The 24,729-nt window shown below is 40.8% G+C and overlaps 2 protein-coding genes across 7 annotated transcripts in view; both read right to left on the bottom strand.

Annotated features, from left to right (window-relative positions):
- RPF2 (ribosome production factor 2 homolog) overlaps window positions 1–3,099 on the bottom strand; it is a 33,111-nt gene extending 30,012 nt beyond the window's left edge. The window contains exons 1-2 of one of the 3 annotated variants that reach the window (XM_008521298.2): window positions 2,425–3,099; window positions 276–408 (exon numbers count right to left, since the gene is read on the bottom strand). In XM_008521298.2, the coding sequence (XP_008519520.1) occupies window positions 276–408; window positions 2,425–2,447 (156 nt within the window). In that variant the 5' untranslated portion in view covers window positions 2,448–3,099. Of the gene's footprint in view, window positions 1–275; window positions 409–1,200; window positions 1,384–2,424 lie in introns of those variants that run through there. The other 2 variants (XM_070556830.1, XM_070556832.1) reach the window with 2 other exon arrangements.
- Window positions 3,100–12,493: 9,394 nt separating this feature from the next.
- On the bottom strand, window positions 12,494–22,862 carry GTF3C6 (general transcription factor IIIC subunit 6). Of its 4 annotated transcripts, XR_545067.2 has the most exons (8): window positions 22,488–22,785; window positions 22,123–22,203; window positions 20,796–20,859; window positions 20,647–20,691; window positions 18,542–18,655; window positions 15,307–15,851; window positions 14,842–14,889; window positions 12,494–14,108 (listed from the first exon to the last, which is right to left on the bottom strand). XR_545067.2 is itself a non-coding variant. In XM_008521297.2 (6 exons), the coding sequence occupies exons 1-6, from the start codon at window positions 22,560–22,562 to the stop codon at window positions 15,550–15,552; spliced, it is 681 nt and encodes a 226-aa protein (XP_008519519.1). In that variant the 5' UTR covers window positions 22,563–22,852; the 3' UTR covers window positions 12,494–15,549. The 4 variants fall into 4 exon arrangements, 1 of the variants encoding a protein (XP_008519519.1); XR_545065.2 differs by having other exon boundaries at window positions 14,842–15,851; window positions 22,488–22,862; XR_545066.2 differs by having other exon boundaries at window positions 12,494–14,889.
- Window positions 22,863–24,729: the final 1,867 nt, after the last annotated feature.

The raw sequence follows: 24,729 nt of genomic DNA, 5'->3' as shown, positions 1-24,729 counted from the left end.
CTTCACAAATTAGATCGATGCCTTAAAGGTGAGTAAACCAAATTCTAGTAATTGAAACCAGTTAAAATTTTCTAAAGGAACTAGTTGCTTTAAGGAAAACAATAGTCAGTGCCTTGGCAAGGCAAATAACCTCCGACTTCAGCTTTTCTCTAAGGCTAGCAGTTCTTAAGGCAAGGCAAACTCACCTATGCATTTCTCCAGCAGCCCACACTAGCATGCAGAAAATTTCCTAAAATGATTTCAATACTATTTTAAAAATAAGTATATATACGTACCACATCTCTAAGCACTTGTGTCACTGTTAAATTTGCATTGCCCCCTTTAATCAGCATGGCATTTTTAATATTTTCACTGAGTTTCGGTTCTCTCTTCTCAAGGAATCTCTTGGCCCTTTTCGTTTTGGGCTTTCTGTTCAGAAAATAACAATTCATAACAACTTAAAACATTTTCCTCCTATTACAAAACCATGACTTGACTAATGTGCAAAATCTTAAAAATCAACAGAGGCATTACATAACATTCATCAGTTAGGATTCCACCATTAAACAAAATCTCACTTTTTAAGGAGATAATTAGTAAAGGACATTCAGTTATTACTGTTAAATTAAACGTTAATTTTATTAGCTTTTGGTTTTTCAATAACACTTTCATTTTCATAGTCCAAGCACTCTTTCATTACTGCTTTTTCCTAAATCTTTTTTTTAGTTAAAAAAAAAAAGACTTGAATACTCTTGCTGTTTTTACTCCATTATTTTTTCTTTAATCTTAAAGCAATCAAACTGTACGCTGTATCCTAACACACAGAATTGCACACCGACAGCTCATGAACTCGGGGGCAGTTACTAAGCATAGGGAGGCAAATTCTTGCTTATCTTTCCTCCAGCTTTAAGACCATAATGCCTGCCAGGAAGTATACACTGTCCCACTACAACATCACTGCTGAGAAGTCAAATACGACTCCAAAAAAAGGAGGATAAAATGACTGACACTTTTATAGAGTCACTCTATTAAGCCTTAATCCTCACCAAGACCCTATGTGACAGGCGCAATCACGTTCACTTTACAGACGAGGCACCTGAGGCCAGAGAAGTCATTTGCCCAGGGTCACATAACTTGTAAGGAGGCAAATCTTCAAAATGAGCTAGACTAAAAACTCATCTAGACCAGTCATCCTGCACAATATGAAAACAAATACATTACTCTGATTTGATGATGTGACAGCAGGAGTAGAATGTTTTTTATATGTTTCTCCTCAGAAAGGGCTTCACTTCTACTTCCTCTACAGTGATTATGTCGCTTTTCCAACAGTCCTCTGCCATCTACTGAAAGAATTCTTCTTTTAAATAACTATGACCTTCCCTACTTCTTCCAGTCCTATGGACTCTTCGAGAAGAAAAACAGAATATACATACACTTTAGTTTACCGTGCATACTTAAAAAATTCCTCTCCAGATAAAATGTCAAGCACATATAAAGCTTCTAATCCCTTACTGGTTGGTAAAGACACATTATTTATTAAATGGAATCAAGAGGTCTTTAGGGTCTATACAGCAATTAAGTGATATGTGCTCTATATTCCATGTGGTTTGTTACTTCTCGCTAACCAGCAACAAATGTAACACCTTCTATGTTTTACTAGCTGTTTGTGCCCCAATTAGACCATAAACCAGTCTTACGGATATTTGCCGTCCTCACATCTAGAGAAATAGACAGCAAGTGTGCAAAAATCTAGGCATTAATGACTGAAAGAATTTGCTCTTCTTGATCGCATGTTAACCCAGGTAAATCGCACGAAAACCACAGCAAATAACTGCAATAATATTTAGGAGATCAAAAATATTTATGGAACGAATTGAAAACAGCCATCGCTCCAGGATAACTCGGAGACGTGGACAAGGTTGAAAGGAAAAAAAGCAAATGAGCATTTCTACGTGCTGTGGCAAAGGCTTTTACATACATTCTCGAAAACGATCCTCACAGTTCTACGAAGTACGGCTACTAGGAACACTATTTTACAGAGTAAACTGAGACTTATGGAGATGAAATAGCCCCAAGTCACAAAGCTCTAAGTGGACCGCCCGGACTGTCACCTAGGTCCGTCAGACTCCGAGGCCTGTGCTCGTAAGCCTCACTCCGCCACCTCGCTCACACTGCTTCAGTAATCAGGACGCTTCTAACCCGCCAGGAAAAACGCGGCACCTCCACGCCGCGGCCCCCACCCCGGGCCTGCCCGCTCTCCGTCTCCCGGCAGGCGGCACGAACCGAGGGAGACGCAGGCTAGCGGGTCGACCGGGCCCAACAGGCAGAGGTTGCGAGGAAGGAGCGGCAGCCAGGAGGAGCGGGCGGCAGGGGCTGCACCACGCCTTCCCGCCACAGGAGCCCCTCTCCCCAGCCTTCCCCGGGGCCGCCAGCCAGCCAACTTACACAACTCGATCCAAGGCGTCCATCGCTACCGCAACCCGAGCCGGAGGAACACACGTGCACCGCGCGGGGACGCGAGATAGGCCCGTGCCCCGGAACAGGCGGAACCGGAAGCTGCACGTGACGCCACTTCCTGGGGCCGCTGCGCCGCGGGCACTGCGAGGCGTGAGCGGCCATTTTGGGTGGAGTCGCGCCTGGTTTCCTTGGTTACGCGTTTTTGCTTTGGGTCTTTACCCGCAGGTAACGCTCTGGGTAACTTCACCTCTAGCAGCTTGACTTACACACCTGTGTGTGTACCCGGAGTCAGGTTTTCAGGGACCAGGTATTATTCTTCTGGGAGTCTCCCGGGATGCTAGAAAGGTTGATAGCACGATGGGTACTCAAGTAGTCACTGAAAATATCCGTGTGAAATGTGCACTATTGACTGAACTGTGAGATCGGTGAGGCAAAGTTTATAACCTACCACAGTGCCTGGCATGTAAAAGGTGTGCAGAAAAGCGCTGCTGACCGTGACTTTTTTCCCAATTTCTTGTTTGCCATATACTTCACATACCATAAAATTTTACCTCTGTAAAGTGAACAGTTCAGTGGTCTTTAGTATATTCACAAGATGTGCAGTCATCACTACTATCTAATTCCAGAGTATTTTCATCACTCCAAAAGGAAACAGCCCCCTCCCAACCCAGTAGCAGTCACTCCCTATTTTCCCCTCCTGCCAACCCCTGGCAACCACCAATCTGTATCCATGGATTTGCCTATTATGAACATATATAAATGGATTCATACGATATGTGGCCTTCCTTGTCTGGCTTCTTTGACTTACTAGGTGTACACGTGTTCGTGTTTAAGGTTCATGTTGTAGTATGTATTAGTACTTCATTTCTTTTTTGAGGGCTGGATAATATTCCATTCTATGGATATACCCTATTTATCCATTCAAAAATTGATGGATATTTGGATTGTTTCCACTTTTTGACTATTATGAATTATGCTGCTTTGAATATGTAGAAGTTTTTGCGCAGACTTTTCAATTCTCTAGGAGTAGAATTTTTGGATCATATGGTAACTCTATGTTTAACATTTTGAGGAACTGCCAAACTATTTGTCACCTGCAGCATTTTGCATTTCCATTAGCAATATAAGAGTGCTTGGTATTGGTTTTTCTATTGCTGCTGTAAGAAATTACCACAAATTTACTGGCTTAAAATAACACAAATTTATTATGTTACAGTTCTGGAAGTCATAAGTCTGGAATTGGTTTTACAGGTCAAAAATTAAGATGTCAGTAGGGCTTCGTTCCTCCAGGGGAGAATCTGTTTCTTTGCCTTTTCCAACTTCTAGATGCTGTCTGCATTTCTTGGTATTTCTCCATCTTCAAAGGGCATTAGTTGAACCTGTTTCCACTGTCACATCTTTTTCTCTGACTGTGACAATGCTGACTTGTTCTTATTAGACCTTTGTGGTTACATGAGGCTCACCTGGATAATCCATGATAATCACCCCACCTCAAGATCCTTAACTTAATCAAACAGCAAATTCACTTTGGCCACGTAAGGTAATTCATTCACAGATTCCTGAGTTTAGGCCATGGACATCTTTTAGGGAGAGCATTAGTCTACAAACCACAGGTTCCCAATTTCTCCCATCTTCACCAAAATTTGCTCTTATTCATCTTTTTTTTAATTAAGCCATCCCAGCAGGTGTGAAGTGGTATCTCATTGTAGCTTTCATTTACATTTTCATTTACATTTCCCTGATGTGGAGCAGTTTTTCACAGGCTGATGGCTATTTGTATACCTCCTTTGGGAAAATGTCTATGCAAATCTTTTCCCCATTTCTTTTTTCTCCCCAAAGCCCCACTACGTAGTTGTATGTCCTAGTTCTAGGTCCTTCTAGTTCTTCTATGTGGTTGCCACCACAGCATGGCTTGATGAGCAGTGTGCAGGTCCGCATCTGGGATCCCAACCAGTGAACCCTGGGCCACTGAAGTGGAACATGTGAACCCAATCACTACGCCACCAGGCTGGTCCCTCTTTTGCCCCTTTTTAAATTCTGTTCTCATTTAATTGTTGGGTTGTAATAGTTCCTTATATATTCTAGATACAAGTCTCTTATCTGAACTATAATTTGCAAATATTTTCTCCCATTGGGCAGGTGTCTTTTCACTTTCTGATAGTGTCCTTTGAAGCAAAAAGAGTTTTCAATTTTGATGAAGTCCAATTTATCCATTTTGTTGTTGTTGTTGCTTGTACTTTTGGTGTCATATCTTAGAGGCCATTCCCTAACCCAAGATGATAAAGATTTACACCTATTATTTTCTTCAAAGAGTTATAATTTTAGCTCTTATATTTAGGCCTTTGGTCCATTTTGAATTAGTTTTTGTGTATAATGTGGGAAAGGAGTCCAACTTCAATATTTTGCATATGGATATCCACTTGTCCCAGCACCATTTATTGAAAAGACTATATTTGCTTCATTGTGTTGCCTTTGCTCCTTAGTCTAAGATCAATTGCTATATTTATATAGGTCTATTTCTGGGCTCTCTATTCTGTTCCATTGACCTATTTGTCTATTCTGCCAACTCCATACTGTCTCTATTACTGTAGTTTTATAGTAAGTGTTGAACTTAGACAGTGTCAGTCTCCTTACTTTGTTTTTCTTCAATATTGTGTTGGCTATTGTCGGTCTTTTGCCTCTCCATATGAACTTTAGAATCAGTTTGTCAATGTCTACAAAATAACTTGCTGGGATTTTGATTGAGACTGCATTGAATCTATAGATCAGTGTTGGGAAGGTGGGAAGAACTGTCATCTGCACAATATTGAGCCTTCCTATCCATATGAATTATCTCTCCATTTAGTTAGTTCTTCTTTTATTTATTTCATCAGAGATTTGTAGTTTTTCTCATATAGATCTTATACATTTTTTGTTACATTTACACCTAAGTATTTCATTTTGGGATGCTAATGTAAATGGTATTGTGTTTTAAATTTCAAATTCCGTTTGTTCATTGCTGATATACAGGAAGGCAATTGACTTTTGTGTACTAACTTTGCATCCTGCATCTCTGCTATAATCACTTTTAGTTCTAGGAGTTTTTTTGTCAATGCTTTCAAATTTTCTATGTAGACAATCATGTCATCTGAGAACAAAGACAGTTTTATTTCTTCCTTTCCAATCTGTATACTTTTTATTTCCTTTTCTTGTCTTATTGCATTAGGTAGGACTTCCAGTACAATGTTGAAAAGCAGTGGTGAGAGAGGATATCCTTGCCTTGTTCTTGATCTTAGTGGGAAAGTTTCAAGTTTCTAATCATTAAGTATGATGTTACTAGGGGGCCAGCCCCATGGCTGAGTGGTTAAGTTCGCATGCTCTGCTTCAGCGGCCCAGGGTTTCACAGGTTCAAATCCTTGGCACGGACATGGCACCACTCATCAAGCCATGCTGAGGCAGCATCCCACATGCCACAACTAGAAGAACCCACAACTAGAAATATAAAACTATGTACCTGGGGACTTTGGGAGAAAAGGGAAAATAAAATCTTAAAAAAATAAAAGTATAATGTTAGTGGTAGGTTTTTTTTGTAGATAGTCTTTATCAAGATCAGGAAGTTCCCCTCTATTCTAGGTTGCAAAGAGTTTTTACCAGGAATAGGTGTTGGATTTTTGTCAAATGCTTTTCCTACTTCTATTGATATGATCATGTGATTTTTCTTCTTTAGCCTATTGATGTGATGAATTACATTAATAAATTTTCGAATGTTGAACTAGCATTGCATACTTGGGCTAAATCCCACATGGTCACAGTGTATAATTCTTTTTATACATTGTTGGATTCAATTTGCTAATATTTTGATGAGGATTTTTGCATGTATGTTAATGAGAGATGTTGGTCTGTAGTTTTCTTTTCTTGTAATGTCTTTATGTGTTTTTGGTATTAACATAGTGCTAGTTTCCTAGAACGAGTTAAGAAGTATTCCCTCTGCTTCTAGCTTCTGAAAGAGATTGTAGAGAATTCTTATAATTTCTTCTCTAAATGTTTGGTAGAATTCACCAGTGAACCCATCTAGGTCTGGTGCTTATAATTTATTGCTTCAATTTCTTTAATTGGTATAAGCCGATTCAGATTGTCTATTTCTTCTTTTGTGAGCTTTGGCAGATTGTATCTTTCAATGAATCAGTCCATTTCATCTAGGTCATCAAATTTGTAGACAGAGTTGTTCATAGTATTCCTTGATTATCCTTTTAATGCCCATGGGATCTCTAATGATGTCCTCTCTTTCATTTCTGATATTAGAAATCTGTGTCCTCTCTTTTTTCTTAGTCTGGCTTGAGGTTTATTGATTTTATTATCTTTTCAAAGAACCAACTTTTGGTTTTGTTGATTTTCTCTATTTCCTGTTTTCAATTTCACTCCTTTCTGCTCTAATTTTTATTATTTCTTTCTTCTGCTTACTTTGGATTTAATTAGCTCTTCTTTTTCTGGCTTCTTAATGTGGAAGCTTGGATGGTTGATTTTAGATCTTTCTTCTTTTCAAATATATGCATTTAGTGTTATAAATTTCCCTATAAGAACTGCTTTCTCTTGGGGCCAGCCTGGTGGCACAGCAGTTAAGTGCGCATGTTCTGCTTCAGTGGCCCAGGGTTCACCGGTTTGGATCCCAGGTGCAGACATGGCACCACTTGGCAAGCCATGCTGTGGTAGGTGTCCCACATATAGAGGAAGATGGGCACGGATGTTAGCTCAGGGCCATTCTTCCTCAGCAAAAAGAGGAATATTGACAGCAGATGTTAGCTCAGGGCTAATCTTCCTCAAAAAAAAAAAAAATTAAAAAAAAAGAACTGCTTTCTCTGCATCCCATAAACTTTGATAAGTTGTGTTTTCATTTTAATTTAGTTCAAAATATTTTTATATTTCTCTTGAGATTTCTTCTTTGACTCATGTTATTTAGAAGTGTGTTGTTTAATCTCTGAGTATTTTGGAATTTTCTAGCTCTCTTTCTGTTATTGATTTCTAGTTTAATTCTGTTGTGGCCTGAGAGCAGACATTATATGGTTTATATCCTTTTACATTTGTTAAGGTGTGTTCTATGGCCCCAATTATGGTCCGCATTGGTGAGTGTTCCATGTGAGCTTAAAAAGAAGGTAAATGCTGCTCTTCTTGTATAAAGCAATCTACAGATTTCCATTATATCCAGTTGACTGATGGTGTTATTGATCGACTATGTCCTTATTGATTTTTTGCCTGCAGGATCTGTCCATTTCTTTGTTTTTTTAAACTTTTTTTTTAAATACTTTATTTTCCTTTTTCTCCCAAAGCCCCCCGGTACATAGTTGTGTATTTTTAGTCATGGGTCCTTCTAGTTGTGGTATGTGGGATGCCGCCACAGCGTAGCTTGATGAGCAGTGTGTAGGTCTGTGCCTGAGATCTGAACCTGCAAACCACAGGCTGCTGAAGCAGAGCATGCGAACTTAACCACTATGCCACCCGGCTGGCCCCTACTACTACTTTCTTTTGATTAGTGTTAGCATGTATATCTTTCTCCATTCAGTTTTAATCTATATGTGTCTTTATACATAAAACAGCTTTCTTGTAAACAACATGGAGTTCAGTCTTGTTTCTTCATCCACTCTGACAATCTCTGTGTTTTGATTGGTACATTTAGACCATTGACATTCAAAGTGATTTTTGATATAGTTGGATTAATATCTACCATATATATTATTGTTTTCTATTTGTTGCCCTTGTTCTTCATTCATAGTTTTGTCTTCCATTCTTTTTCTGCCTTTTGTGGTTTTAATTGAACATTTTATATGATTCCATTTCCACTCCTTTCCTAGCATATTTGGCTATACTTCTTTTTTTAACATTTTTTAGTGGTTGCCCTAGAGTTTGCAATATACATTTACAACTAATCCAAGTCTACTTTTTGTTTTTTTAAAAATGGTCTTTCTTTCCTTCCTTCCTCCGTCCCTCCATCCCTTCCATCCTTCCTTTCTTCCTTTCTTTCTTTTTTTGCTGAGGAAGATTCACCCTGAGCCAACATCTGTGCCAAACTTCCTCTATGTTGTATGTGGGTCACCACCACAGCATGGCAGCCAACAAATGGTGTAGGTCCACACCCAGGAACTGAACCCAGGCCACCAAAGTGGAGCATGCCAAACTTAACTACTAGGCTGCAGGGCTGGCCCCCCAAGTCTACTTTCAAATAACAACATACCACTTCATGGGGTGTTGAAGTACCTTATAATAACAAAATAATCCTAATTCATCTTTCCTGTCCCATGTATCATTACTGTCAGTCATTTCACTTGTACATAAGCATACATGTCTTAGTCCATTGACTGGGTGGCTTGTAAATAACAGAAATGTATTTCTCACAGTTCTAGAACCTGGGAAGTTTAAAATCAAGGGACCAGAAGATTTGGTGTCTGGTGAGGGCCCACTTCTGGGTTCACAGATAGCCATGTTTTTGCTGTGTCCTCACAAGGAACAAGGGTCAAGGGAGCTCTATGGGGTCTCCTTTATAAGAGCAGTAATCCCATTCATAAGGGCTCCACCCTCACGACCTAATCACCTCCCAAAGGCCCCACCTTCTAATACCATCACACTGCAGGTTAGGATTTCAATATATTAATTTGGGGGAGACACAGACATTTATTCTATAACAATCCACATATATTGTTGCTATTTATTTGAACAAATTATTGTCTGCTAGATCAATTAAGAATAAGAAAAATAAAAATTTTTATTTTACCTTCACTTATTCTCTGATGCTCTTCCTTCTTTATGTAGATCTGAGTTTCTGACTCATATCACTTTCCTTCTAAGAACTTCTTTTAATATTTCTCGTAAGACAGATCTACTGGCAACAAATTCCCTCAATTTTTGTTTGTCTGAAAATGTATTTCTCTTTCACTTTTAAAGGATAATTTTGCAGAGTACAGAATTCTAGGGTGATTTATTTTTCTCAACGCTTTATTTCATTTCAACTCTCTTCTTGCCTGCATGATTACTGATGAGAAGTCAGATATAATTCCTATTTTTGCTCCTCTATAGGTAAGGTTTTTTTCCCCCCTCTATATTCTTTCAATATTTTTACTTTATCTTTGATTTCCTGTAGTTTAAAAATGATACGCCTAGGGGCTGGCCCCACAGCCAAGTCGTTAAATTTGGTGCACTCCACTTCAGTGGCCTGGGTTCAGTTCCCGGGAGTGGACCTATACCACTTGGCAGCAGCCACGCCATGGCGGTGACCCACATACAAAATAGAGGAAGACTGGCACTGATGTTAGCTCAGGGCAAATCTTCCTCAGCAGAAGAAAAAAGATTTGCCTAGGTGTAGGGTTTTTGGCATTTATCCTCTTGTGTTCCCTCAGCTTCCTGGATCTGTGGTTTGTTATCTGACATTAATTTGGGGGAAGTTCTCAGTCATTATTGTTTCAATTATGTCTTCTACTCTTGTCTTTTCTTCTGGAATTCCCATACACGTCTGTCACATCTTTTGTAGCTGTGCCACATTCTTGATATTCTGTTCTTTTTTTTCTTCAGTCTTTTTTCTCTTTGCTTTTCAGTTTTGTTGGTTTCTATTGAGACATGCTCAATTTCACAGATTCTTTCCTCAGCTGTGTCCAGTAAACTAATAAGCCTATCAAAGGCATTATTAATTTCTGTTACAGTGTTTTTGATCTCTAGCATTTCCTTTTGGTTCTTTTTAGAATCTCTGCTTACATTGCCCATCTGCTCTTGCACGCTATGCACTTTGTCCAGTAGAGCCCTTAGCATCTTAATCATAGTTTTAAATTCCCAGTCTGATATTCCAATATCTCTGCCATATCTGAGTCTGGTTCTGATGCTTGCTCTGTCTCTTCAAACTGTGCTTTCTACCTTTTAGTATGTCTTGTAATTGTTTTTATAGCTGGACATGATGTACTGGGTAAAAGGAACTACCGTAAACAGGCCTCTAGTAACGTGGTGGTGAGGTGTGGGACAGGGGAGTGTTCTCCAGACCTATGGGGAGGACTCGGTCTCTCAGTGGACTTGATCCTCTGGACTGTGGACTTCACATGTGCTTCTCAGTATTTTCTCCCTTCTCTTTACTGGAACAGGATGGCTAGAATGGGATGGAGTTGGGTATTTCCCCTCCCCAGGGTCAGCTGGCTCTGATTAAATACTTTCTCCTAAAGGCAGACATTGTTAAGAACATGCTCTGGCATATTTGAAAATGGTTCCTTTGTCCCTCCCCATGCTAGAAGCACAAAGGAATTTTTCTCCAATATTCACTGTGACAACCTGGTCTACCTCTTGGAGGCAAAAAGCAAGTGTGGAGGCCCCCAATGACCCAGACCCCATGGGGTTTTAAATTCTCGGTTGTCCACATTGAGCCTCTAGCAATCCATCAATTACAGTTCAGGTTTTCCTATCTCAGCACTGTTTCTTGCAGGTTTGTGCTTGTGGGTTTCTGCTCTGGTAAGTTGTGATTGTCTGTATTCACTTTCTCCAATTCTTGTCCCTGTGGTTTGCCCTGGGACCTCACTTCTCTGATGGGTCTTAGGAGAGTTGCTTTTCAGTTTACCTTTTTATTTGTTAGGATAGAGTGATGACTTCCAGCTTCTTACATGCCAGACCAGAAACGAGAAGTCTCTGGTAATATTTTATTGAATGCCAGACATTGTCAATTTTACCTTGCTGGGTGATGGATTCATTAAAAATATTCTTGAGTGTCATTCTGGGATGCAGCTAACAGTTTGATCCTCTCAGGTCTTGTTTTTAAGCTTTCTTAGGTGGGGCGAGAGCCCTATTTAGGCTACTTTTGCTCCAGTACTGAGACAGGACCCTTCTAAGCACTCTATCCATGCCCCACGAATTAGGAGATTTTATACTCTGGCTGGGAACTGTTAAAAGCTCCGGGGACTGTTCAGACGGCTCTTTTCCCTGCCTCCAGGGGTCTTCTGACACACTTGATTGGTATTCTGCTGAAGACTCCAGGGAGACTCTCTGCAGATCTCTGGATCCTTCTCTGTACACTCTCCTCTTTCTAATACTCTGCTCTGCAAACTCCAGCCCCCTTGGTCTCCCTGGATTCCCAGTTCCATGTCCTCAACTCAGAGACTACTGGGCTCCATCTGGATTCCCCCTCCCTACACTGGGCCATGGAAACTCTCTCCAGGTGGTATGCTGGGGCAATAACAGGGCTCACCTCATTTGTCTCCCAGAAAAATTTATGCACCAAAGTGTGGCAGGCAGAATAATGGCTCCCTAAAATGCCATGTCCTAATGCCCTGAATCTGTAAATATTACCTTATACGTGAAGGGAATTTTGCAGATGTGATTAAGGATCTTTAGATAGGAAGATTATCCTGGATTTCCTGGGTGGCCCCAATCTAATTACAAAGGATCTTTTTTATTTATTTTTTTATAATTTTTTTTTTCAGGAAGATTAGCCCTGAGCTAACACCTGCTGCCAATCCTCCTCTTTTTGTTGAGGAAGACTGGCCCTGAGCTAACATCTGTGCCCATCTTCCTCTACTTTATATGTGGGACACCTACCACAGCGTGGCTTTCCAAGTGGTGCCATGTCTGCACCCAGGATCCGAACCAGTGAACCCCGGCCACCGAAGCGGAACATGTGCACTTAACCACTGAGCCACTGGGCTGACCCACAAAGGATCTTCTAAGAGGGAGGCAGGAGTGTAACAATCAGAGGAGATATGATGACAGAAGCAGAGGTCAGAAGAAAGAGACTGATGATTGAGTGAAGATATTAATTGCTGGCTTTGAATATGGGGGAAGAGGCCTCAAGCCAAAGAGTGCAGGTAACCTCTAGAAGTTGGAAAAGACAAGGAAGTGGATTCTCCTCTGGAGCCTCCAGAAGAAATGCAGCCCTACCTTTTGATTTTATCCCCCAAGACTTAATCTTGAAATTTGACCTCCAGAACTATAAGATAATAAATTTATATTGTTTAACCCACTAAGTTCTTGGTAATTTGTTACAGCAGCAGTAGGAAACTAACACAATCACAAATTGGGAGCGTGGAATATAAGTAGGAAATAAGAGCTTGTTAAGACACGATAGTGAAAGAAATTTTATTTTGGATCTGAGAAAACTAGAACCTCTTGCTACCTTGACATTCTCATTAATGTTATGTAAGTACAGTTACATTAAACCCAGAGACAAAATACCAGTACTTCCCTCAAAAAAGAAAAACAAAAGAAAAACGGGTGGGTTTTCAAACATTTCTATAATGGCCTTAAGGAAGAATTCTCCATGATACATTCTAACAATATGATCCCTTTTGAATAGAACACCATCATTTGCAAGTAAAAGCCACCCACTGCATTTGGTGTCAGAAGTAGTCTTTAGTGTGACAGCCACAGAGAGACTGGTTCCAAGATGAGTAATCCTAGTAAGTTACAAGGCAAATCAACAGAGGAGAAATTCATATATGAAGTTCTAGTCTTACAAAATATTTCACGGTTGAAAAATAAGATTTTATTTCACTAAATTCCAAACATCTATCCTATTAACAGGTAAGAAGCTAAAACACATCATATTCTCTTCAGAATTTATGATTTCATTTTCTTCTTCAATTTAAGGTGTAACTTACCTAATAGTCTAGATCAGTTTCTTTTACAAGTTTACAAATCTCAAGAATCTTCCACTCAACTTCTTTATACTTTTCTACATTTTTCAAGTTTTCTAAAATGCACATTGTATCCATTAGGGTTAACTGTGGCCATTACAGAGTGACTTAAACAAGAGAGAAGTTATTTCTCTCACGTAAAAGGCCAGAGGTAGGTAGTTGCAATGCCTTCTCTGCCTGAACAGCAGTAGTAGTCAGAGTTTTGGAATGACATTCGCTCACAGGACCCAATAAGCCTGGGGGACCCAACCTGCAGCGGCTCACTTGACTTCATAGGAAAAAGCACAGCAGCATGACTTGTTTCAGCAGGAGTCTTTGCTCCAGACTCCCGAGTGTGAGCTCCACTCTAACGGAACAAGATCATCTGGGTGGGTGCAGAAGCCACATTGGCTTACAACCTTCATGCTCCCTAAGAACCAATATCTCTTCAGAGCCCATGAGTGTCGCTTCCAGGGATCTTTGCAAAAAGAAACACAGCACTTAAGGAAGTCCAAAGCACACGCTTTCCAATGGACATTTATAGCACTTGTCACAGTCGTCCTGGTCCAGGTACAGCTTACCAATAAGGGTAATTTTAAATGACAAACAATATCGCCTGGCATTACAGCTGATGCTCTATTAGTACCTTGTCCAGCAGGCTTCCAGAGAAAACGCTGCTGAAAGGTAAAGTCGAGCTCATTCTACTAGGAAGAAAAAGAAGGGTTTTACTAACCCTCTGTTCACAGCAGTCTAGGGCAGCAGCATAGTGTCAGAATCCGATCTTCTATCTTGTTGCTCTGCCACCCAGGGCTTCTATTTCCAAGGTTACTTTACAGTCTAGGAAGCCTGGTGGAACTCTAGCCGCCACAGCCATGTTCCAGCAGGAAGAAAGAGAAGATGAGCTGGCCCATTTCCTCTTACACCTTAAAGTTTAAGAAAACTTGCCAGAATCATCCCACTCTCGACACTTCTAATTCCATGTCACTGCCCAGAATTTAGTCAAATGGCCATGTATACACGCAAGGAAAGCTGGGCACATTAATAACCTGAATAAATTCTGGGATTCTGTTACAAAGAAAAAAAGGAAGAACAGATATTGGGTCAGATAATTAGCAGTCTCTCCTACACAGACATATGGTGGGAAAAGTAAGCTTTTTATTAACAAAAGCTGAGGCTAAAAAAGCCGTATAAAAATTGAGAAGACATATGCACTTATGATTTGGAAATGTTTTTAATCAGCATAAGTTTTTTTTTGAAAAGTTACAAAACTTATTGAAGAAAAAAATTCCTCACCCTAGAACATTAGTTCTCTGATCTGTCACAAAAAACAGTTATATCTCCAACCCTTATGAGATATAATTAATGTCAGGTTTGTTTTAACGTATTAACACCAGGTAAAACCATACGAAGTTGCTGTTTTTTGTAGTTAGAAACAATTGAATATTGGCAATTTCATATAGTTCAACCTATAACAAAGTATTAAAGTTTGTGAATAATTTACTTAAAAAACACAAATTAGACCAGATCTGCTCATCACCATAATAGAATGACTGTTACATCTGAATTCCAGTATCTTTCTCAAGGGGGAAAGGAGTGGAATTACAGCTGGACTATCAGGAACTTGAACTTTATCCTTAAGCACTTCTGAATTCTTTTTCTGTTCCTAGATATAATACTTACTGTGGTAGACCGGAAAATGGCCCCCCAAAATTTTCAGGCCCTAATCCTCAGTTTTATGCCTGTTTACATTAAGTTACATGGCAAAACAGACTTTGCAAATGAAATTAAAGTTACAGACCTTAAAACAGGAAGGTCATCCAGGTGGGCCCAATGTAATCAAATGGACCTTTAAAGGCAAAGGCAGGAAGGGTTGGTTAGAGACAGGATGGTGGAAGCAGCATAGATTTTAGCGTGAGAGGGACTTGACCTGCCACTGCTGGCTTTGAAGAGAAGGGGACCATGAGCCAAGGAATGCAGGCAGCCTCTAAAAGCCGGAACGGCCCTTAGCTGACAGCAAGGAAATGGGACCTTAATCCTTCAACTCCAAGAGTTGAATTCTGCCCACAACTGAATGAACAAGGAAATGTCTCCCCACGCCCCTCTTCAGAAAAGAATAAAGCCCTACCAGCACCCTGATTTCAGCCCAGCTGAGACCCATGTCCAGCTGCTGACACAAAACTATAAGAAAATACATTCCTGCTGTTTTAAGTCACTAAGTTTGTGGTAGTTTATGATGGCTGCAATAGAAAACTTATACACTTACCTTAGTAAAATCTCCAGTTTAAAGGACTCAGCAGAGAAGGGTTGCTATAGTCATTTAAACCATATTTTAAAAAATTCAGTTCATACCTGGTCCTTAATGATTCTGTTATATTAAGTTGTAGCTATAATTGGAAATATGTGTATAGCCAACAAAAATAAAATAATAGTGAACTGAAAGCTACACAGCCAAATATTTTATATAAAAACTCTAAAAAGTTCACGACTAGTTATTACGAGAAACATTTCATCTAGGAGAGCTTTCTAAAGTAGCATCTTGAGTTTCCATAAAAACAGAACCTTCTGTCTCAAAAGAAGGGATATCAATAAGAGGACCAGAATCCTCTATTTCCAGGTGCAGTGGCTTCCCCTGTTCATGACTCAGGTTTGAATTATCCTTCATTTGAATTTCTTGCTCTTCCAACTCCAAAGGTTTATCTGAGGCTGGAACTACAACATCTTCATCTTCATTTTCATGTAGAAAGCTACAAATCATGTTGGGTCTATAGGAGAAATCATTATCCTTGATTTGCAGCCATTCCACACCACCTAATGGGGAGGGAGAGGAAAGAGGGGAGGACAAACCAAGAAAGACACAGGAAAAAGGAGTCTTAGTTACTTAAGTATATTTTTCTTTAATTTAAATATTCATCCTATGAATAAATGTCAAAGTAAAAGCCCACCATAAACCAAGGAACATGGTGCCTGTAACTACTGATAAATAATTAAGTCATTTCCATCTTACATGGAGACCTTGGAATGCTAACAGGGGATGTATTGTCAAAATCACTAAAAGCAATCAACTTCAGTTAGCACTGCAAGGGCTCTTCCCAGAGTTCAATTCCCAACTCATTCTGAACGATAATTTGAGCTCTCACTGCCACCTCACACCTCAGAGTGACGAAAACTGTCACTTCCCTACAATTTTCTCCTTACCTCTCAGTTTTCATAACACAATGGATGATACTGACCTATCATCTTCTAAGTCAACACTTACATGTCGTTTTGAGTTGGAATATCCAATTGTGAAATAAGACACCTCTCAAAAAAAAAACACTTGGAAAAGTTTCGTTTCTCTCCATACTCATAGTCAAAGCCCTAACCCCTCAATGAAGCCCTATAATCAAGAATTGCTCCAATAATGCTAGTCATTTTTTCATTTATTCTTATTACCCTTTCAGCCAAATATTTGCAATTGATTCTCATTAATTTCTGTAGCAAGCCCAAGCTGTTTACTCTCATTTTCAAAATTCCACTAGCTATCTCTAAGATACCCCAACATATCCTGCCACCTGCTCACACATCCATCTGCTCCTACTCCCCACTATAAATGAGCTCTTCTGCAGCTGTTTGTGGAAACTTCCTCACTGCTGATCCCACGTCTTCTCATGTGTTGTTCCTATAAAGTCTACCTCTATCAAAAACTGATTAGTCCTTTTCTCTCCAGTTCAGCTTCAACTATTGACTTCTTATTTTTTTCCTGCAATGGCATCATTCTCCTAGTCACCCAGATTCAAAACCTTGAAGCCATCCTTTATTCTGTTATTTAGCATAATACTTGGCCCATAACAGATACTTAAAATAAGCTGAATGAAATAGGCGTGGACTCACATTCATCCACGGCTATTTCAGTGTGACTTCCTTTAGAGTGAAGTTCCCAGAAAGTAAGGACCACATCTCCTGTCTGCTTTGCCTGCCTCCAGCATACTGCCATGTTTGGCAGCCAGCCTCTAAGGTCCCCAATGATCCTCACCTTCATGCCCGTGTCACCCCCTCCCACACTGTATAGGAAACTGCAGAAATCACAGAATGTGACTTCTAAGGCTAGTTCATAAGATGTTCTCATGGATCACCTGATCTGGGAGGAGCCAGCTGCCTTGTGAGGAGGGCACTCAAACAGTACTAAGTGGAGGCAAGGAACTGAGGCCTCCTGCTAACGGCCAGCACAAACTTGCCGGCCATGTGAGTGAGCCATCTTACCATCGGACCCTCCAGGTTTACTCACGCCTTCAGATGACTGCAGCCTCGGGAGCCACCTCGAGCCAGAACCACCTAGCTAAGCTGCTCCCAAATTCCTGATTCACAGAAACTGTGTAAGATGGCGTTTTTTGCTATTGTTTTAAGCCGTTAAGTTTAGGGGTAATTTTTTATGCAGCAATAGATAACTAATACAGCCTTGAACAGTTGCTTACTAATTTATTTGATTAAGCAAAACATCCAAATTGTTCCAAAGATCTATCAGACTATTAAAGACTACAAGAGAGGAAATTCTATAATTTCCTTTAACAAGAGTATCTAAACAATAGCTAAGCTCATCTGATATGCATCTGCCCTTCAAGTTCATTCTAGAACTTCAAGTATTATCTATTCTTCCTGCTATTTTCAGAGAGTGCCTAAAAAAGGGGATAGTTTTGGGATATACATAAGAACAGAGATTTGTTATGGAGTAATGTGTAGTTGGTGTTATTAATTTCTGTATGATTAATGTACCTTCAAATTTTATTCCTTAAAATAAAATAAACCTACTGAGTCATGAATATATTCATCACTAAGGTCATGTTTACTAGAGTTTCAAATATGTCTTTGAGCAAAGAGCTTTTAAAACTCTCGAGTGATTCTCTGTTTATCTCCATAAACATGTGACTGCTGTGGACACAAGCAGCCCTGGTCTAAAGTCTCTAGTCTGGGATGACAAGCAACTGGAGAAGGCTAAATGGACACTAATTAAGAACTGGACTCAGGACTAACAACTGTGTACTAGAGTCTGAGTCCCTCCCTCACGTCTAAAGCCAGCTTCTTCCAGCTGTGAGCTCCTGGAGAAGGCTGCAGCAGCTGCCAAAAGTGTCAGGAGATCTCTGAGGTTACACCCTGGGAATCCAGAACTGCTATCATATCTCCTCTACTTACAGGGAAGTTTTCATTATAAAAGAGAGGAAGAGACAGACACACACACGCTGAATTCCCTAGGGGTTGGAAATCATATTAAGTTTCTTGGGAAATTCCTCACAATTGTTTCCCATGCAAAGCAGATAGAGATTTCTTACATATGTCTGCTATATTAGAATTCCACTGAATTTTAAATTTATGTTTGGTACTTTTCATGGAGCACCTCAATTTTAATATATTTAACATATTACATACAGTCATTACTTCAAAGTACAAGGAACGTCCTGGCAGCAATATGTCATTACCAGAGCCAATATTAAATCATCTGTTTTCAAAGACCTAAGTGAACCAACCTATGTTTTCTTCTCCTTCCTTCTTTTCTGTCAGAAGAGTTCTTGTCATGTTGAGCTTCTTCATTGTATGGCATTTATACTTCAGCACTGTCTTATTATTTCCTTCTGCATCCACTAGAACAAAATCAACTCAATTATTATACTGCTGGATGCCATTAAATAAAATCATCATGTTAAGCCTCAAAAGACTAAACTACTTCCTGTCAAGATAAGGTAGTAAGTTCAAGATTTACTCATCCCTTCCGCCCCAAGCACAGATAAATGACAGATATAACACGTAACAGGAGCCGGCCCCATGCCGGAGTGGTTAAGTTCATGCCCTCGCTTCGGCGGCCCAGGGTTTCGCCAGTTCAATTCCCGGGTGCAGACATGGCATCACTCAGCAGGCCATGCTGAGGCGGCATCCCACATGCCACAACTAGAAGGACCCACAACTAAAACATGCAACTATGTACTGGGGGGATTTGAGGAGAAAAAGCAGAAAAAAGAAAAAAAACAAAAACACGTAACAACTGAGGGCACAACCAGACTCAAAAACAACACATATCTCCAGGGGATAGAAAACCCAAAGCTCTGAGTGAGATTAAACTATGGGCCACTTAGGCTGCAGCCCTTAAATAGGAAACTGGGGCCAAGAATTTGGCCTTACAGGGTAATGAGGTCTAAAATTCTACCACTCAAAATGAAGGACCAGGGACTGGCCAGGTGGCACAGCAGTTAAAGTTCGTACATTCCGCTTCAATGGCCTGGGGTTTGCCAGTTCAGATCCTTGGTATGGACCTACACACCACTTGGCAAGCCACACTGTGACAGGGGTCCCACATAAAGTAGAGGAGGATGGGCATGGATTAGCTCAGGGCCAGTCTTCCTCAGCAAAAAAAAAAAAAAGAAGAAGAAGAAGAAGAAGAAGAAGAAGGACCAAAATCCTGAAGCCAGAGACTGGAGTGCGGATATTTCTAATCATGAAAGAAGGCTGAGACAGACACTGCTGCTAACCTGCTGCTGAGGGTTACAGCTTTATAGAAAGCTGTGGACACAGGCAGGAGGGAGGATGAGGGTCTGAGCTAAGGATGCGAACCCCACTGAGAACTTCTATACACTGCTACTGTGAGTGTAAACTGAAACTCCACTTGAGAAAGCAACATAATGGCATCTGTTAAGTTGAACCATATGAAACTGTCGAGCTTCAGCCAAAATTGGTAATTTCATATGGCTGAACCTAATGGCAAAGTTGAAGATACACACACCCATCAATCATGCAATTTCATTTCTAAGAGTATACCTTAAAGATATTTTTACATATAGGCACAGGAGACATATAAAATATTCATGGCGGCATTTAGTAGTGAGTTATAAGCATAATTAAGAACGTGGGCTCTGGAGCAGACCCCCCGGGTTCAAATCCTGGCTCTGCCGCTTACTTGAGTATGACCTTGGGAATGTCATTTACCTCTCTGTGCTTCAGTTTCTTCAAATATAAAATAAAGATAACAATGGTATCTACCTCATAGGCTTGTGGTAATTAAATGAGTTTAGACATGTAGCATTTAGAACAGTGCCTGACATACAGAAGGCACGCAATAAATTTTAGTTGTAATTAATAACTACTAGTAAAAGTGGAAGCAACCAACACGTCCATTAACTGGAGAATAAACTGCAGTATAGTCACAAATGGAATACTAAGCAACAGGGAAAATAAGAGTTATATCTATCAACACGTATAAATCTCAAAACATACCTCTGATTGAAAAAAGATGTAGAATGATATGTACTGTATGCTATAGTTTATATCAAATTTGAAAATATACCAAAAAATGCTATTTATTGTGGATACATATGTAATATAAAGTCAGGTATAGGAAAGAAAAGCACCAAATTCAGAGAGTGATTACCTGTGAACACAGAGGAAGGGAGTAAGTTTAGAGAGGGGTATACCAGGGGCTTCAAATGTATCTGGGATGTTTTTTAATTATCTGGCAAAATGGTAGGATTTGACACAGCTAGACAATGGGTACATGAGATGTTAATTTTAATATTCACTGTACATAAGTATGTTAGAAATATTTCATAGTAAAAAGACTTGAGTTAGCATAGCAATCACTTACCATGTTCAACATTTTCTTCAAATATAACACAAGTCCCAAGAGTGTCTGTAGAAAAATTTGAAGGAAACTTGTTGAGAAATAACAGAGCTACTTTCTCTAAAAAGCATATTAAAAAAAAATAGAGTGTCATCTATCTGACATCCTCCTACCTTCATACTCGCCAGCAAAGACATAGCTGTCCACTTGCAGAATGGGCCTCTCAGTGTCAATTCCCTAGAACAGGATACAGGATCATAAAAAATCATCATTAAAACAAGTCTTGGTATGGGGCCGGCCCCGTGGACTAGTTATTAAGTCTGGCACGCCCTGCTTTGGATGCTCAGGTTCAGCTCCCAGGCACAGACCTACACCACTGGTTGGGGGCCATGCTGTGCTGGTGACCTACGTACAAAATAGAGGAAGACTGGCACAGATCTTAGCTCAGGGCAAGTCTTCCTCAGCAAAAAAAAAAAAAAAAAAAAAAGTCTTGTGGGGGGTGGGGTGGTGAAATGGGTAAGAGCAGCCAAAAGATACAAACTTCCAATTACAAAATAACTAAATAAGTCCTGGGGATATAACGTACAGCATGGTGACTATAGTTAATAATACAGTATTATATATTTGAAAGTTGCCGAGAGAGTAAATCTTAAAAGCTCTCATTATAAGAAAAAAAAATTGTAACTATGTGCGGTGATAGATATTAACTAGACTTATGATCATTTCACAGTATATACCAACATCAAATCATTATGGCCCACATCTGAAATTAATACAATGTTTTATGCCAATTACATCTCAATTAAGAAAGAAAGAGAGAGGCTTCCAAGGGTAACCTAGCTACCAAGGAGACTAATTTCCAAAACGAGGGAATCTCCAGGGCTTCTTGTCCTAGCAAGTACAAGAGAAGCTAAAACTGCTGTCATCACCGTAGCCACAACCTGAAGACTACTTAACTCCTACCCAAGTAGCAAGGTCTATTTCAATCAACATCCTCTTCAAGTTTATGGCAACGACAGAGGAAGTTTTGTCAACAACAGCTCAAAGATTTTCACGTAAAGTGATAAAACAGATGGTAACTTATGATAGCACGGCTCAAGGCAACAGCAGAGCGTGAGGTCTCTAAGTCTTGTCTTAGCGGCTCTCTTCTTTCCCTGCTCCACAGTTTAACCCGGGTGCATATCTGATCGTCCTCTCCTCGCCTTGTGTTTCTCTCTCCTGCCTCACTTTCTAAAACAGTGCATTTAAAAATGTATGTCTTGTTCCATTTCAAACTGCGACCTCCTCCCAATCTTCACCTTTCTCTCCAGCCACACGTTCAGACACTCGAGCAGAGTTTGCCCTTTTCTCCGATCTGCTACCACAGTCCCTGTACTTCTTGGAGCCGCCTTCGAGTTTACGTGGAGCGAATATTATCAATCTTCGGGGACAGCTATTTCACCATTCACTGTTTCACGTTTAAGAAAATCTACAACCACCCTCCAACTCTAGAAGACTCACCAAAATCTTGCATTTATTTTCACATTTTGAGAGAAAGTCTGAATCAATAATTCCTGACAATTCCACCAAAACCAACTGCTCCTGGCGGAAGAAAGAGGGGTTAGCACGCCAGCCGGCTAGGGCGCGCGCGGGAGAAGCGATTTAACAAAAGGAGCCGCAGAGCCCCACGGCGACGATCCCGCCTTGGGACGGCCTGCTGTCACCGACAGCCCGCAGGCGACGTGCCCTACGGGAAGTGCCTCTACTTCCCCGCGCCAACCACCGTGTGGCACTTGGCGCCCGCCGCGCCCCCGACCCTTTCCCCACACACAGCCCGCACGCCACCACCGCCGCTGCCGCCGCGCGGCTTTCCGGACGGCACTCACGGCCTCCTCTTCCTCCTCTTCCTCCTCTTCCCCGTCTTCCCGGTCCCCGCGACTCGGCTCCTCAGCCGCCGCCATGTTCCCGCCCTGCTCGGGCCTCCGCGTCACCGGCCACGCCCCCCCGGCGCCGCCATCTTGAGTGAGGGCAGCCAGCCACCGTGCCGCGCGCAGGGGGTCCGGGTCAGGCGTCGTTCCTCTGCGGAGAGGAGGGGCCCTGGCGGCCGCTGGGGCGGTGCTGCGACCGCGGGAGGCCTCGCTCTCCCGCGCAAAGGAGAGGAGAAGCTTGGCGAGTTAGGAAGCCGCCCGGTGCTGCGGAAGCGCAGAGGATTGCGGGTGGCCCGCGCCTGCCTGTTCGCAGGGAAATCCCTAATTTCGCGTGAGCACGCATCCTCAGTTCGCGGTCCCGGAGCCAAGTTCAGGGTACCGGGCAATTCAACACGCCCGCTGCGCGCGAGGCCGGGCGGTAGGAAGTGGGCTTGCGTTTCAGTCCTGCCGGAGCGTAGGGTCCAGGAGAGGTAGATAAAGGGACCCAACCAATTATACATTAACCAGTGTGCCCCAGGTGCTGTCGATGTCGGCTCTGTGAGCCGAGGAGTTGAAAGAAATGTTTCTTGGACTCTCAAGGTCTGGTCGTAGTTCTCTTTTATTCAGAGAATAGCATGGGAACAGGACCCATGGGCAGTGAGAGGGGCTGGTGTGGTGACAGCACCCGTGGGCAGTGAAGAGCTGCGATGTGTTGAGGATAGGGCTAAATGTATAAGGAATAGGTACTGACTTATTTTTTTACCAAAGAAAAGATAAGGTAAAAAGTTGTTAAAATAGTGTGGGTGCAGGTGGGGTCTGGTTATTGTGTGGTCGTGTGACTTTAGATATGAATCAGGTCATATAGATGGGCATGTAGGCCAGGACCCCTTGGGCTTCTCTCCCTGGGGCAGCCTTGATCCACATCACTATAAGGGATGTAAATTGTTATGGGAATACTAAGAGACCTGGAGAAGTGAACTTTTGAACAGAATTTCCTTAAAGTAACCTCATGGATTCTCCTGATCATAAAATAAATGATCTTTGTACCCGAGACAGGATGATCGAGCTCCCAGGAGCATGAGCTTTGGGGTCCAGTACTTGAATGAACGGTTCCACTGCATTATTAGCAGCAAGGCCTTAGGTGTTGGTTATTGTGAGGATTAAATGAGATAATACATATAAAGTAGATTTAGCCCAGTATTCTGCACGTATTAAGCATTCAATGTGCATTTAATCTATTAGTAGTAAAGTACAAAATTTTAGAGTATTATGACAAACATTTTGTATGTATCTTTTCAGCATTCTACATGCACACTTTTTTTTACAAAATGTGTTCAAACTTGTACATCTGTCTTTAACTTGCTTTTCTCACTGTTTACAGTATCACGGGTGTTTTTCCATGTTTTCTATAATAAATATAGATCTACATCATAATTTTTAGTAACTGCATAGTATTTATTGTGTAATATTGATATTACACAACATTTTAGTAAACATCTTTCTACATTTTTACCCAGTTGCCCCATTAAATGAATAGGACTTCTTAGCTTAAAAAAAGTAGAAAGTGCACTCGATCTGAAGTTGCAGATTTGAGTTCTAGCTTTTGAAATGTAATAATTGTGATCTGGCACAGGCTGGTATGCTTTGTCAACCTGTGTCCTTATTTATTAAATGAGGATAAAAACATTTATACTTACTGTATATTTTTTATTTGAAGATTAGATCATGTATCTAAAAGTGCTTTATAAATTGAAAAAGTGCATAAATTGTCAGCTTTTATCGGGCTAATGGGAGAATAAAAAGGACAATCCAGGCTGAGGGACCAGCAGGTGCAAAGGCTTGAGAAATGAAAATCTATGTGTTTTAGTATGGAGATTTGTCAAAAAATTGAAAATAGAAATACCATGCAACCCAGCTATCCCACTGCTGGGTATTTATCTAAAGAACTTGAAATCAACAATACAAAGAGATCTGTGCACCACTATGTTCATTGCAGCATGATTCACAATAGCCAAGACATGGAAGCACCCCAAGTGCCCATTGACTGATGAATAGATAAGGAAGATGTGGTATAGATATACAATGGAATACTACTCAGCCATAAAAAAGACAAAATTGTCCCATTTGCAACAATGTGGATGGACTTTGAGGGTATTATGTTAAGCAAAATAAGCAAGAAAATGGTACAACAAAGGAAAGAAAGACTCTTCTTATTGGTGCC

Source organism: Equus przewalskii, chromosome 9 (genome assembly GCF_037783145.1).
Source record: "Equus przewalskii isolate Varuska chromosome 9, EquPr2, whole genome shotgun sequence".
Lineage (NCBI taxonomy): Eukaryota > Metazoa > Chordata > Mammalia > Perissodactyla > Equidae > Equus > Equus przewalskii.
Note: the sequence above shows the minus strand (reverse complement) of the source record. Positions and strands in the feature narration are given on the sequence as shown.

What these genes read in the sequence shown, in the direction of transcription:
- GTF3C6 (XM_008521297.2), bottom strand. Translation starts at nt 22,562, where the DNA reads ATGGCGGCGGCTGAGGAGCCGAGTCGCGGGGACCGGGAAGACGGGGAA. An exon ending in AAAATAAATGCAAGATTTTG is followed by an intron (nt 20,860 to 22,122) that starts GTGAGTCTTCTA and finishes ATCCTGTTCTAG; the next exon opens with GGAATTGACACTGAGAGGCC. An exon ending in TGAAGAAAATGTTGAACATG is followed by an intron (nt 18,656 to 20,646) that starts GTAAGTGATTGC and finishes ATTTTGTTCTAG; the next exon opens with TGGATGCAGAAGGAAATAAT.